Raw genomic sequence first — 15,345 nt, 5'->3', positions numbered from 1 at the left:
GGGAGCAGTAGAATTGTGCAGGCCCTGAAGTCCAACAAGAACAAGCAACCCCCACACTAAAAAAAAAAAAAAATCAGATTTTTAACTTAATCATTATACTTTGTGAATAAAAAACCTATTTTTAATGTAAAAAAAAGTATGCTTTGATAGCTATCATCATGACGTCATGAAAAGGACTCCCCACCCCAACCCATTTTAAAACCTGACTTAGCAGTTTCAGCAAAGATAAAATGCACTCATTATTCAATCAAGTTTCTGTTTTACTATGTTTGTTCAGTGTCTCTTTCCAAATAGGAAGGAAAAGTCTGGGTTGGGAGATAGCTCTTCCAGTAAAGGGTATCATCCATGGGTACAGAGACCTTGGGTTCTAGGGTCAGGTGGTGGCGCACCTGGTTAAGTGCCCACACTACAGAGACCTTGAGTTCCAACTCTCACATCACAGGAAGTACCATGGACACCACCAGGGGAACTCCGTGGATGGTGGAGCAGAGCAGTGCTGTCTCCCCCCCCCCCCCCTTCTTCCCTTTCTCTGGGAAGCAAGGTATGAAAAGGTTGGTTTAAGGAGGTTGCACTGCACACTGGCAAGGCCCTGGGTTCCTTGTGTGTGTGCTGCATTGAAAGGAAAGGAGGAAGGTAGGTAGGTAGGTAAGTTGGTCGGTTGACTTAAGGACTGGAAGGATATTACAATTTCACTTTTAGATCTTAATTCTATGTGTGGGAGTAGCATGGGATGGGGGAGGGTAGTCTTCCTAATGTGACAAAGATCTTATCTTTATTCTTGAGGTCTGGGAGGCGGTGTGTGTGTGTGTGTGTGTGTGGCGTTTCAGTGAGGACTTCAATAGTGGCAGTTCAAGGGAGCATTTTTTATTCTGGGGATCTTCCTCAACACACAACTGCCAGTGAAGGAGAAAAGATGGATAAACAGGCTACCCTTCCTTGAAAGGATGTTCTTCAGGCTGCTGCTCAGCTGAAAAAGGAGGGTCTGGGGGCGAAATTTCCTTCTGAGTGTGGGTCTCTGAGTTGCTTCATCGGTGGCATAGTTCTAGTGTTTGATACAGGATTTCCAAGTATGGGTTAAGTAGTTTCTCGGCAGAGAATGCCTTAAGAATCTGTTCAGTTCCCCTGAGGAGCCCGTGTCCCTTGCTTCAAGTCCCTTTAGAAGACCCACGTTCCTGCTTTGAAGGCTATACATCAAGGTGGCCACGGGAGCCCCGCTTCCGGCTCTTGCAGTTCAGTTACTGCAGAAGGGTTGAACGCAGGAGTCAACTGCTCATTCATTCAACAAATATTTAGAGCGCCAGTTGAGTGCCAGCACTGGGGGTGCCCCGGGGGGCGAGCAGCAGCTCTCAATCACTCATTCATTCCAGTCGTCCCAGGAGCCCCGAAGCGGGAGTGGACCCCGCACTCCTCAGCACCCAGCGCCCGGGTGTGCCCCGCGCCTGCCCGGCGCCCGCGGGCTGGGAGGGACGTCCCTTGGGATCCGGCCTCCAGGGGTTCATCCGGTGGAGAAAGCCCTGGGGGTGGGGGCCGATGGGGTAGTAAAGTACCAAAGAAGTGCTCAAGAGCCGCCCCGCAGCCTGCATAGGAAAGGTGCTCCCACCGAGGCAGCGCGGGAGAGCGGGGTCCGGGAGAGGCGGGAGAGGCGGGAGAGGCCGGCGGCTCCCGGCGCGGAGGCGGCCTGGGCAGGCGGAGGGCGCGGCCGGCGGGAGGGGCCGGGGCGGCGCCGCGAGGGAGGCGTTGGGCGGCGCGGCCGCCCGGCCCAGCAGGTGACCGCGGGCGGGAGTCGGAGCCGGAGCGAATCCCGAGCGGGCGCGGGCACCGCAGCGGGGACTGGGCTCGCGAGTCGAACGAAGTTTGCCGGAAGATGGCGGAAGAGCCCGGGGCGCGCAGGATCGCAGCGCGGCGGTGGCCGGCGTCCCAGGACTTGTAGCCGCCGCAGCAGCCGCCGCGGGGCGAGGTCGCCGCCATGGCCCGCTGGATCCCGACCAAGAGGCAGAAGTACGGGGTTGGTGAGTGCGCGCCGCCAGCCGTCCCCGCGCCGCGCCGCCAAGTTCGCGGGAGCCGCCCCGCCCCGCGCCGCGCAAAGTTGGGGCCGCGGCTCCGGGCGCGCTGCGCGGGTCGGGCTCCCGCTCGCCCGGGCGCAGCCGCTGCTCTGTAGGAGGGAGCCCGGGGCAGACAAGCTCCCCGACCCGGGGCTGCGAACCCTGCTCCTGGACCCGGAACCCCCGCACTCGGCGGGGCAGAAACGGCCAGAGCGAGGGCGCTCGCCTGTTAGTCCTTCGGCGCCCCCAGCCCGGGCTGGCCTGCCTCCCTCCCCACACCCGAGTGGTTTCATTCAGTAGTCTTTAGCCGCCCCGAGGCGGGGTCGCACACTGTCCCAGGGCTTTCTGGCGCTCCCCTCGGCTTCTCTGAAGCCTCAACGTGAGAGGTGGCGGGTAGACAACTGCCCCGCCCCGCTTCCTCCTTGGGACCTGGGTGGGGGTCCCGGGAGCCCTGCTAAACTGAATGGGAAACTCCAGTTCTGGTGTGGAGGTGATGGAAGAGGCAGGAAGTGTGTGACAAGGAAAGGGGGGTGGCTGTCCCCTGCGGCTGATTGTGTGACGTGCGAGGAGAGGGGTGCTGGCTGCCATCTGAATCCCGTGTTGTCCTGGGGGTGAGACGAGCACTTCCGATAAGAACACCCCCACACACACCGGGTGAACAGCTCTGATCCCTTTTATCCAGGGGTGAAGTGCCCAGGTCTTAGAGGCGGGGCTCTGCCTTTAGCGGCGCTGAGCCGGTTGCACTTCAATATCTCTCCCTCTCCCTCTCTCCCTCTTTCCCTCTCTCCCTGTGGGGAGGGGGAGATCTGATCACTTCTTCTCAGGTTCATTCATTTAGTCCAGTTATATTTTATTCTTTTACTTCAGTGCCTCCTTCGCCTTATGGGTTCCCAAGCAGTGGTCGACCCTGAACCTATTTGCCATTTTCTGAAAGCTAAGTCAGTTTTAGAAATCCTTTTGGCACTAGGTGCTTTTCAGCGCTGTAGCCATGAGTCAGTTCAACAACCAACCCTCAAATTTACTACATTATTCTTAGATCGTATGCCTCTACATGTGTATAAAAAGCTTTTGGATTTGAAGAAAATAACATATATATATATATATATATATATATATTCGAGGAAATTATTTGGTGTGTATACATTTGCACATACATGACCTTTTAATAAGTGTATGTTGAAATCATTTTTAAAATCCTTGCAGTCTTTATGGCTTACACCTTTATAATTGTTACTTCTGCAGCCTGAAGCAAACCACATCATGATTTGGTCATGAGATTTCAGGCAGGAATTCTTGAGTGGCCTCAGGTGCTAGTAAGTAGCCAGCAATTTGGAGTTGAAATGCACTAGACTATGTAGAAGCAATTTATTTTAGAGTATCACTCCCTACTAAGTATTAAAATTAAAGCACATTTGGAAATTCCTAAGCAGTTATTACTGCTAAAAGTTAACAATTCTAATTTTGCTCAGCAAGGAAAAAAAAGCTGTCTCTGCAGCATTTAGGACATTGCTGTAATTAATGTGAATATGTCCCTTTCCTCAAATGTGGTTTTTAAAATTTTTTAAAATATTTGTTTATTCTCTTTTGCTGCCCTTGTTTTATTGTTGTAGTTATTGATGTCGTTGTTGTTGGGTAGGGACAGAGAGAAATGGAGAGAGCAGGGGAAGACAGAGAGGGGGAGAGAAAGACCTACAGACCTGCTTCACTACCTGTGATGCACTTCCCTGCAGGTGGGGAGCCAGGGGCTGGAACTGGGATCCTTATGCCAGTCCTTGCACTTTGCACCACCTGCGCTTAGCCCTCTGTGCTACCACCCAGACTCCCTCAAATGTAGTTTTTATTGCCATCATCCTGGGGGAATAAAAAGTATGATATTGCTATTCTTCAGATTGCTTTTCTTATTCTGGATTCAGGTTACCATGTTGTTTATCATCAGTCAAGAAAAATAATTGGTTTTTAAAAAATTTTAAATTATCTTTATTAATTTACTAGATAGAGACAGAAATCAAAAGGGAAGGGAGGAGAGGTAGAGAAGAAGAGAAACAGAAAGACACCCGCAGCACTGCTTCACCACTTGTAAGGCTTTCTCCCTGCAGGTGGGGACTCAAGAAAAAAATTTGAAGTGCACTTCCGGGGCATGGATGGTAGCAAGATCACCCCAAGATATACTTTGAGATACTTTTTCCACTAGACACGATTAGATTCTGAGTAATAAGGATTTGACAAAAGTTCCCATTGTGAGGACAACTTAATTGACTGGAAAACTCTCCGTAGTTCACTCCTAAACTGGTCGCTGTTCTGGTCAACTCTGAAGCCTTCCTTGACTTCCAGCGTAAAGTTTAAACTGAGTGCAGTAATCTGACTGAACATATCTTCCCCAACCTTACCTCTCCTAGTTTCTTTCTTGAACCTTCCAAAACAGACACTGCCCTTCTCATTCTTATGCAATATGCCCTGGAGACCCCCCCCTTGGGACTTTGCTCTTTTGTGCTTGTGCCCTGTTCACAGTGCCCTCCCATAGCCGCACCTCACAATCCAACCTTTCTCTGGGGCTCAGCTTCCTCCTTCCCACTGTCTCCAGACTTGCTAGTCTACCTGACCTGTGCAAACCTTCAGATCTCTCCTTTACAATCCTTACATTGTGCCGTAACTTACTTTGTCACTTCTCTGCTTTCCTTTGAGCCCAGTGAATCAGGAAGTAATGGTTTTCGTATCTCTGTCTCTCCACACAGGCACACCTCAGCCACAGTGCAGTTTTGTCTCAGATCACTCCAGTAAAGCAAATATTGCAGTGAGATGAGGCACAAACATATGGTTTCTGTAAGTTAGGGTTAGCTGTAACTGTAATCTGTTAAGTGCGCTGTAGCATTGTACAATGTGCTAGTCCTGTGTCTAAAAAAAATGTGTGTGTATCAGAAGATAGCTTACTAGGTAGAGTGTGTACCTTAACATTGGCAAGGCTCTGAGCTTAAGCCCCTACACCACATGGGAGTCCCATGGATGGTAGAGTGGAGCTGTGGTGTCTTTCCTCTTATTCTTTGTCTGTCTCTTTCTCTCTTTCAATAAAAAGTCAAGTTGGAGGGAGTCGGGTGGTAGCAGCGGGTTAAACGCATGTGGTGCAAAGTGCAAGGACCAGAGTAAGAATCCCAGTTCCAGCCCTTGGCTCTCCACCCAGAGGATTCGCTTCATAGGCGGTGAAGTAGGTCTGTAGGTGTCTTTCTCTCCCCGCTCTGTCTTCCCCTCCTCTCTCCATTTCTCTCTGTCTTATCCAACAACGACGACATCAATAACAACAACAACAACAACAATAATAATAAACAAGGGCAACAACAGGGAAAATAAAAAAAAAGTGAAGTTGGGTTTGAGAGACTGATGGCTCAGTGATTATATTACATGTGCTTGAAGGTTCATTCCAGGTCACTGCATTAAAAGGAGTATTACTAAAAATATGCTAAGGGGTCAGGCAGTAGTGCAGTGGGTTAAATGCACATGGCTCGAAGTGCAAGGACAGCATAAGGATCCCGTTTGAACCCCCGGCTCCCCACCTGCGGGGGCCGGGGGAATCACTTCACAAGTGGTGAAGCAGGTCTGCAGGTGTCTTTCTCTCCCCTCTGTCTCCTCCCCCTCCATTTCTCCTCTGTCCTCCAACAATGACGACAGCAATAACAACAATAATAACTACAACAACGGTAAACAACAAGGGCAACAAAAGGGAAAAAAAAATAGCCCCAGGAGCAGTGGATTCGGTACAGGCACTGAGCCCCAGAAATAATCCTGGAGGCAAAAAAAAAAAAGTAACTAGGGTCAGCAAGTTACTGTACCTGCCTGCTTTGTCACGTATGGGGGCCCAGGTTCAAGCCTGGGCCCTACCACATTGGGGAAGCTTTGGTGTTGTGGCATCTTTCCCTAGCTTGTGATGTTTCTGTTTTTCTATCTGAAGAAGTTGACTTGGAGCAGTGAAGCCCTAGTGATAACATAAATAAATAGATAAAATAAGCTAACTTGAGCCTTCACTTAATCTCTTTTTAAAATCATTTATTTATTTTGGATAGAGACAGAAATTGAGAGGGAAGGGGGAACTAGAGAAAGAGAGAGAAAGAGAGACCCCTGCAGCAATACTTCACCACTTGTGAAGGTAGGGACCCACCACGAGTAGGAGGGGAATGGGGGGTTGAACCCAGGTCCTTGCACATGGTAACAGGAGTGCCTACCTGGTGAGCCTCTCCAAGGTCCCCCAGTTAATTTTTGATGATTTAAGGCGGGCTTGTGCTTTGTTCTGGGCTTCCCTGGTGCTTCACTACTTGGGAATGACTTTTTCAGATAGAGAGATCATAGTGCAGGGCCAGGTGGTGGCGCATCTGGTTGAGTTCACATATTACAATGTGCGAGGACCCAGGTTCGAGCCTCTGGTCCCCACCTGCAAGAGGAGAGCTTCATGAGTGGTGAAGCAGTGTTGTAGGTATCTCTTTGACTTTTCCTCTCTACCACCCCCTTCCACCTCGGTTTCTGGCTGTCTCTATCCAATAAATAAATAAACAAACAAACAAACAAAATTGAAAGAGAGAGAGAGAGAGAGAGAGAATGAGACCGACCATAGAGCCACAGGGGTCAGGGGCTTGAACCTGGGTTGTGTGGATGACAACACAGGCATCTTCCCAGGTGAGCTATCTCTCAGGCCCGATAGAGGGGCTGGTGTTGTTTTGTATTTTTGTTGTTTAATTTTAGCATCTCCTTCATGGCAATAAGCCTTCCAGTGTTTAGATAGAGGGATAAAGTGAAATCTTTCAGTCTTTACAAATTAAAAAAAAAAATCAGTATGCTGCTGAGAAAGCGCGGAGATCTCCAGTCCGTGGGCTTACTGAAGTGTAATTGAGAAAATGGACTTATTTTGCTGGGGGTGGGGTGGGGGGATTGTTACCACTTGTGAGTATCTGCAGTGAGAGTTCCTTGATGGGTGAAGAATTCCTCTGATAGCCGTTTTGAATCATCTCAGTCAGTCCGTGTCGCTGTGTGTGAGGACAGCGCTTTTATTCTCAGTTGAATGGTGCCCAACTGCCTCTGTTTTCCTATTTTAATCTTGGTGCCACTACTGGTTGTTCTTGATGTGGTCTCATTTTCCTCTCCTGAGACTGAAATGTAATCTGCCTGGGTTTCCTTAGTTCTGAAACACCTTTGTTGGCTATGTCTGTAGCACTCAGTGGGCCTAAATGGCTTCTGTGTGTTACTAAGAGAAAGGACTTGCTTCTTTCAACTTCTGATCTGTTAGTACTTCGGTTAAGAAATGCTTAATGCAGAGTGCTTAGTTAGGATCAAACGCTCTTCCCTGGAACCAACCATAGTCTCTCACTCTCTCTCTCTCTCTCTCTGTTTCCTGTGGTGGCAGAGACTGAACCCAGAACCTCATACATGAGAAGCATGTGCTGTACTCTACCACTGAGCTGCAGTCCCTGCTCTTCGTTTTTTCTTTTATTCAGCCTCTTTCTCTACGCCTCCCTCCCTTCTTTCTCTTTCATATTTGAGGTTGTGTAAAACACTTGTATTGGCTGTTAAGCAAACATGAGTATTAATCCACATCACTGTTCTGATTATTGAAACATTTATGTCTGCTCCCAGACACACTCTATCAGACCCAGATTATGTTGTGGATGGATTCTTTGTCAATAATTTGTTATTGTTTGTTAGAATCAGTGATGTGTCTATTTTAACAATGTGATAAAAGGTAGTTGGGGGTGGGTGGGGGAGATACATGATTTCATCATTAGTTCTTCATCTGTTTGGCTCCACTGAGGCTGGTTAACCTGAAGGAATTTGGCTTTGTAGATTTATTATTTATTTATTTATTTACTTTTACCAGAGCACTGCTCAGCTCTGGCTTTATGATGGTATAGGGGACTGAACCTGGGCCTTTGGAGCCTTAGGCATGAGAGTCTCTTTACATAACCATTATGCTATCTACCCCACCCCTACTTTATAGATTCTCAAATGCTGGTGTGAACGTTGAAACCAGATTCTTGTAGTTCCTTTTTAATGAATTCAGACATGCTGTGGGTCTTATGTTTCCCACGGGCTCCACAGTCCAGTTCCACAACTGAATGCTTGAAGGGGGAGTGGTCTCAGAGAGTAACTAACCCAGATACTTTTCAAAAAGTGGAACTTGGTGCCTGAAGGGTAAAACCAACTGCCAAGCACAGGTTGTGACCATTTTAACTGTATGAAGCACTTGGGACATCTGATTAGGCCAGTGAACCCCTGTTTTGAATTTTTAAATTTTACTTTATTGTGTTGGAGTTCAGACCCAGGGCCTTATGCATACACGCTACTCCTGAACTATTTCTAAACTCAGTTTTTATTTTACATTATTTATAAGGGGGAGAAAAAGTGATAGAGGGGGAGATAGACATACACACGGAGAGAGAAAGACAGAGAGACAGAGACAACAGTCCTTGCTTCACCATCCATGAAGTTCTATCCCATTTTGTCATTTTGAACCCAGAAATTTTATGCATAGAAGGCATACACTCTACCTGCTAATGCAGCCTGCTAGCCTTTCACAACAGTATTTTGAAATTTATCAAAACAGGGAGGAATTAGATAGCATAATGGTTATGCAAACAGACTCTCTTGCCTGAAGCTCCAAAGTCCCAGGTTCAGTCCTCTGCACCATCATAAGCCAGCAGTGAAGCAGGTCTGCAGGTGTCTCTCTTTCTCTTTCTCTCTCCCTCTCTATCTTCCCCTCCTCTTTCAATTTCTCTTTGTCCTATCTTATTAAAAAAAAAAATGGAGAAAATGGCCTCCGGGAGCAGTGGATTTATACTGCAGGCATGGAGCCCCAGCAATAACCCTGGAGGCGCAAAATAAATAAATATAAAAATTAAAAAAAAAAGAAAGATAACTGAGTATTCTCAGATCCAAAAACTAACCTAACAAGTCATACCCAATAACCCAGCAAACCTAGGTACATCCTAAGATATAGTAAAAGCAGGGATGCCCTGACAGTTTGCAGGCCAGCTCCTCCTGGGGAAGGGGCTTGATGGTGCTGCTTTGCTGAGGGCTCAGCGCATACCCAATGCTAAAGGCTGTTTTCACTTTGCAGTCATAGAATCAGACATCTTCTTTGGGTACTTTTTTTTTTAATTTTTATTACCTTTATTTATTGCATAGAGACAGGCAGAAATTGGGGGGGGGGTAGAAAGGAAGAGAGAAAGCAAGACACCTGCAACATTACTTCACCACTCTCAGAGCTTTTCCCTTGCTGGTGGGGCCAGGGACTCGAACTTGGGTCCTTGTGCATTGTAGCATGTGCACTTAATCAGGTGCGCCACCACCCAACCCCTTCTTTGGGTATTTTTTCTACAAGTATGAATGTAGGTCTTTTGTAAATGTGAACTGTCAAAAAGTGTTTGTGCGTGTGCGTTGGGAGGTAACTGCAGTCCTAAGATGTTATTGACCTGCTTTATGTTCATTTATTCTTTTTTATTCTTTCTATTATATTTTGGATAGAGACAGAAATTTAGAGGGAAGTGTGTGATAGAGAGGAAGAGATAGAGAGACACCTGCAGCACTGCTTCACCACTCGCAAAGCTTTCCCCCTGCAGGTCAGGACTGGGGACTCAAGCCTGGGTCCTTGTGCATTGTAACATGTAGGCTCAACCAGGTGTGCCACCACCCGGCCCCTGTTCATTTATTCTCATGAGGATGCAGAATAATTTCTCAGAGGCTACATGAAGTTTGATATGGCAACAGTTTGTGTGCAGAATCAGGTATGAAAACCCAAATGAAATTAGCCATTCAGGAGATCTTCAAACATACAAAGCAAGGGTTTTACTCTGTTTTTGTTCAGAGAAGTAGTTTTGATTATAACATCGGTTATACACCATATTTAAATAAGAATTTTTTTAAATACCTATTTGACTTAAAAAATTTTTATATTTATTTTCCTTTTTGTTGCCCTTGTTTTATTGTTGTAGCTATTGATGTCGTTGTTGTTGGATAGAACAGAGAGAAATAGAGAGAAGAGGGGAAGACAGAGGGGAGAGAAAAACAGACACCTGCAGACCTGCTTCACCGCCTGTGGGGAGCCAGGGGCTCGAACCGGGACCTCACGCAGGTCCTTACGCTTTGTGTCACATTCGTTTAACCCGCTTTGCTACCGCCCGACTCCCACCTATTTGACTTTTTGATGTGGGTTTCTCAGAAACTTAAGAGTGTACAAGAATTTTGAGATCAAAACGCATTGTTTTTAAAGTTTTGTTTTAACTGCTTATTATTCATTATTATTTGTTTGATAAGACAGAGAGAAATGGAGAGGGGAGGGGGAAGTTGAGAGGAAAAGAGAAAAGAGATACTTGCAACCCTGCTTCAACACTTGTGAAACATTATCCCTGTAGTTGGGGGCTGGGGACTTAAACCCAGGTCCTTGTTTTTTATTTTTCCTTAATATTTTTTTTATTTATTTATTTATTTATTTATTTATTTATACCAGAGCACTGTTCAGCTCTGGCTTATGGTGGTGCGGGAGATTGAACCTGGGACTTTGGAGCCTCAGGCATGAGAATCTGTTTGCATAACCATTATGCTATCTACCCTCCGCCTAAACCCAGATCCTTGTGTATGGTAATTTGTGCCTTCAACTGAGTGTACCACTTGGCCCAGCCCCTTTATTTGCTTAGTGAGAGAACCAGAGCATCCCTCTGCTTTATGGTGCCAGGGGTGAAATCTGTGACCTTATGTTTGATTGTCCAGTACTTTATTCACTGGGCCATTCCCCCATTCGACTTTCATCAGCATTCATGAGCAACAGCAATTAAATTACATTTCAGAAACCTTCACATCATTTCTAAAAATAGCAAGATTCCAGAGTTCAGTTCTCTGCAGCAACAGCTTCATGAAACACCTATAATGAGGCTGTTTGACTTAACATGGAGAGGAACCGAGTGTAGTTTGCAGGTCAGGGCGTTAGGAGAAAAAAGTCAGCCAGCCTGAGATATACAGTACATACATGAGAGATTTAATAAGAATTTTATTTAAAAATAGAAGAGGCCAGATATTTATTTACTCTCGCTGCTATGTATGTTATTTCACTAAATAAATTGAGGTATATTGATATGACCCTCACATATTATTTACGTTCCTGGATAAAGTAATTTTTTTCCTCACTGAAATTTCTTTCTTTTTTTTTTTTTCTTTTCTTTTTGCCTCCAGGGTTATTGCTGGGGCTTGGTACCTGCACCACAAATCCACTGCTCCTGGAGGCTATTTTTTTCCCCTTTGTTGCCCTTGTTTTATCGTTGTAGTGGTTGGATAGGACAGAGGAGAAATGGAGAGAGGAAGGGAAGACAGATAGACACCTGCAGACCTGCTTCACCGCCTGTGAAGTGCCCTCCCTTCCCCACCCTCCTCAGGTGGGGAGCCAGGGTCTGGAATGGGGATCCTTGTGCTTCGAGCCATGTGCGCTTAACGTGCTGTGCCGTCACCCGACTCCCTCCCAACTGAGATTTCTAGAAAATAAAATCCCTTATCTCTACCCAAATCCTTTCACTACCCCCGTCCCCCCTTTTTGTGCATCCAGGGTTATCGCTGGGGCTCAGTGCCTGCACTACAAACTCACTGCCCCTGGTGGCCAATTTTTCCTCCCCATTTAGTTGTTGTGGAATAGGACAGAGAAAACAAGAGAGGAGGGGAAGACAGAAGGGGAGACAGACACCTGTAGACCTTGCTTCACTGCTTGTGAAGTGCCCTTCCCCCCCCCCCATAGGTGGGAAGCTGGAGGGCTTGAACCGGAATCCTTAAGCCCTGTGCGCTTAACCCAGTGCCCAACTGCCGGCTCCCAAATATATTCACTCCTGAGCAAGTTTTGCTCTGTATGTGCTCTCCTGATTTCAGTTATTTTTCCACCATCTTCCTGTCCCCACCCCACCCCTGTGTACCCTTGGGTAGCAGACCCAGGCCTTATTTGTCACCTGTTTTGTTTCCTACTTAATGTTTGTGTTTTGTCTTGCCTGCTTCTTTTCCTTTTTTTAATTTAATTAATTATTTTTTTAAATTATCTTTACCTATTTATTGGATAGAGACAACCAGAAATTGAGAGGGGAGGGGGAAAAAAGAGAGAGAGAGAGAAAGTGAGACACCTGCAGCTTGGTTTCACCACTTGCAAAGCTTCCCCCCTTGCAAGTGGGGATGGGGACTCGAACCCGGTGCTTGTACACTCTGACATGTGCACTCAACCAGGCGAACCACCACCAGGCCCCTCTGCTTCTTTTTCTTTTTGCTATAAACACTGGTTGAAACATAAACGTTGGATCCTTAGCATTACAGGAGAACCAGCCTCACTTGCTACAGAAATAAGCTACTGGTCGTCCTGGAAGTTGACCCAGAAATAAACTAAAGTAAAGGCAATAAAAGTGAAGTAAAACAGCAGCTTAACAGTCTAAAACTGTTGCTTATAAAAGTTGGCCCCCTTGAAAACCCCTGTTTTCTCTATGAAAGAGGAAGACACTGCCGCCCACTTGCAACTCTGGCTGCTCTGGGCCTTGGATTTTCTTGTTTTATTTATCTTTTAAAAAATTTTAAAGTTAACTTTATCTACTGCATAGAGATAGCCAGAAATCGAAAAGGAAAGGGGGGGGAGATAGAGAAGGAGAGAGACAGAGAGACATCTGCAACACTGCAAAGCTTTCCCCCTCTAGGCGAGGACTGGGGGCTTGAACCTGGGTCCTTGGGCGTTGTAGCATATGCACTCAAGCAGGTGAGCTACCACCTGGTCCCTGGATTCTCTTGTTTGCTATCACGTTCAGCAGACTCACTAGGAATAGAGACTGAGTGAATACGGAGCTATTGCTGCTGAGGGAAGGGGCCCCAAGGTCAGGTGCCGGTTAGCCTCTATCTGCTGTATATATAATCTTGCTTTGAGTGTATTTATGCTTAGAGTTTAAGGCCCTATTTAATAAGCCTCAGTGATACCCTGGCATTGAACTCAGCCAATAGCACTTTGACTCAAATCTGAATGAAACCTAATCTAGGGGGCAGGGCGGTAGCGCAGCAGGTTAAGTGCACATGGAGCAGAAGTGCAAGGACCAGGCATAAGGATCCTAGTTCAAGCCCCCAGCTCCCCACCTGTGTGTGGGGGGGTGTCACTTCACAAGCGGTGAAGCAGGTCTGCAGGTGTCTATCTTTCTCTCCCTTTCTGTGTCTGTCTCTCCCGACCCCCTAGATTTCTCTCTGTCCTATCCAACAACAACAATAACAACAAGGGCAATAAAATAGGAAAAGTAGCCTCCAAAAGCAGTGGATCTGTGGTGCAGGCACCCTGGAGGCAAACAAAGAAAGAAAGAAGAAACTTAATCTAGCACTCATATTTTTTCCATGAGGCAAGTCCCATCCTTTTATTGTGCTTAGGGACATTATACAGCACTTTACCACTATACTTGAGGGCCACTGAATAGCAAAATCATCAACAAAAAGAGAACATCTCTTCTCACAAAGTGAGAAAAACCTGGCTCTAAATTTAAAATTGTGAGGACGCTTGGTAACAGCATGAAACAAGAAGATACGGTGTCAGTTTTTGAACTCTGGGGTAACTTGCTTGTCACGTTTGTGCCCCTGTCTGCAACTTACCGTGAAGGCACATCTTTTGGGGCCTTCAAGTTCATCTTATCAGGTAGAAGAATTTGCAGATGCAAAATCTGTGAATAATGAGAGTCAACTCTAGTTACTTAGGTAAAAAGAGATTTGGAAATGGAATCACCGGGGACCAGGTTGTGGTGAGCATGGACTCAGGTTCAAGTCAACAGTCCCCACATGCAGGGAGAAAGCTTCACAGGTGGTGAAGCAGTGCTGTGATGTCTCTCTTTCTCTCTTCTCTATCTCCCTACCTTCCATCTTGCTGCCTCTCTGTCTCTATCAAATAAGTAAATAAATGAGATATTTAATAAAAGAAAATGGAATCATTGTCTTATACTATTTGTTGCTGAGGAGTTATTCTGATGCAGTCTCTGCCCCCAGGTTTTACTACGCTGCGCGAAACCCTAGCATTGCCCCCTTCAACCAATCCTGGCTCTACACGTCACGCAGCGCGAAACCCTAGCATTGCCCCCTTCAACCAATCCTGGCCCTACACGTCACCTCTGGTTGTCGCCCAATAAAAAGCCCCACGTTGGGCGCCATTTGTTGTTAAAATTTGTAAGCTCTAGCTGGCCGGGCTAGCTTCACGGGCGGGTAACAGAGACATGGAGACAACGGCTGGGCAGGGAAGCTGTATTTCTTTATTCAGGAACAACGATTCATAAACTAAGACAAACTAATCACCAAACAGAACTCTGCTGTCTCTTTGCGGTGGCACAAGCACTCTCTCTTACTCTGGAACTCAGGAACTCTGGAACTCAGGAACCCTGGAACTCTCTCTTACTCTGTAACTCTGAAACTCTGGCGGGGTCCCTTGGGGCGGGGGCCAAGCGGGCCCGCGAAACTAACAGGACTGATCCAATTCTCTTGGCAGGGGAGAACTAGAACCCAATGTAAAGCATACAACAACTATTCATTCAGCTCTTTGTTTGAATAAGTTCTTTCTCGATCCTTCTGAGAACCCCTGCTAACGGTACCACTCCATGGTTTTTGCCCATACCTTTTATTGTCTTACCTTCTTACTTGACTTTCTTCACATCATCTATGAGAGCCCTGAAAGTTAATTATTTCGCTTTCCTGTCTCCCACACCAGAATGTGAAGTCAGGACAGGAACATATTGTCTTGATGAGTGTACCCTAGCAGTGGAAGTAGCTCCTGGCATGTGTCAGTACTCAGTAGATAAATAATGAAGGAATGAATGAGTGCAGAACCCATCATTGATCTGAGTTTGTCTCAGATCAGAAGAGGGAAGATCCCCCACACTGTGGAATATGCTACTCTGTGCATGATTCCAGTGAGGTAGGAGCAAAAGAAGCAGGAAATGGAACATGTTTAAATACGTTTAAAGCACTTTTCTTATTTATTAATTTTTATTTATAAAATGGAAATATTGACAAGACTATAGGATAAGAGGGGTACATTTCCACACAGTTCCCACCCCAAAACTCCACATCCAAATCCCCTCCCTTGATAGCTTTCCTATTCTTTATCTCTCTGGGAGTATGGGCCCAGGATCATTATGGGATGCAGAAGGTAGAAAGTCTGGCTTCTGTAATTGCTTCTCCCCTGAACATGGACCTTGACAGGTCGGTCCATACTCTCAGCCTGTCTCTTTGTTTCCCTAGTGGAGAAGGGGTCTGGGGAGGTGGGGTTCTAGGACACATGGTGGAACGGTTCCTCTGC

The 15,345-nt window shown here is 46.5% G+C and overlaps 1 protein-coding gene across 1 annotated transcript in view; it reads left to right on the top strand.

Annotated features, from left to right (window-relative positions):
• The first annotated feature begins 1,726 nt into the window (after positions 1 to 1,726).
• The window catches only part of DOCK5 (dedicator of cytokinesis 5), a 262,201-nt gene continuing 248,582 nt past the window's right edge, over positions 1,727 to 15,345 (top strand). Inside the window, exon 1 of the mRNA XM_060178855.1 lies at positions 1,727 to 2,009. Coding sequence (XP_060034838.1) covers positions 1,967 to 2,009 — 43 coding nt within the window. The 5' untranslated portion in view covers positions 1,727 to 1,966. The remainder of the gene's footprint in view (positions 2,010 to 15,345) is intronic.

Source organism: Erinaceus europaeus, chromosome 19, assembly GCF_950295315.1.
Source record: "Erinaceus europaeus chromosome 19, mEriEur2.1, whole genome shotgun sequence".
In the NCBI taxonomy this organism is placed as follows: domain Eukaryota; kingdom Metazoa; phylum Chordata; class Mammalia; order Eulipotyphla; family Erinaceidae; genus Erinaceus; species Erinaceus europaeus.
The sequence above is the reverse complement of the archived record's forward strand: the minus strand, read 5'-3'. Positions and strand labels throughout refer to the sequence as shown.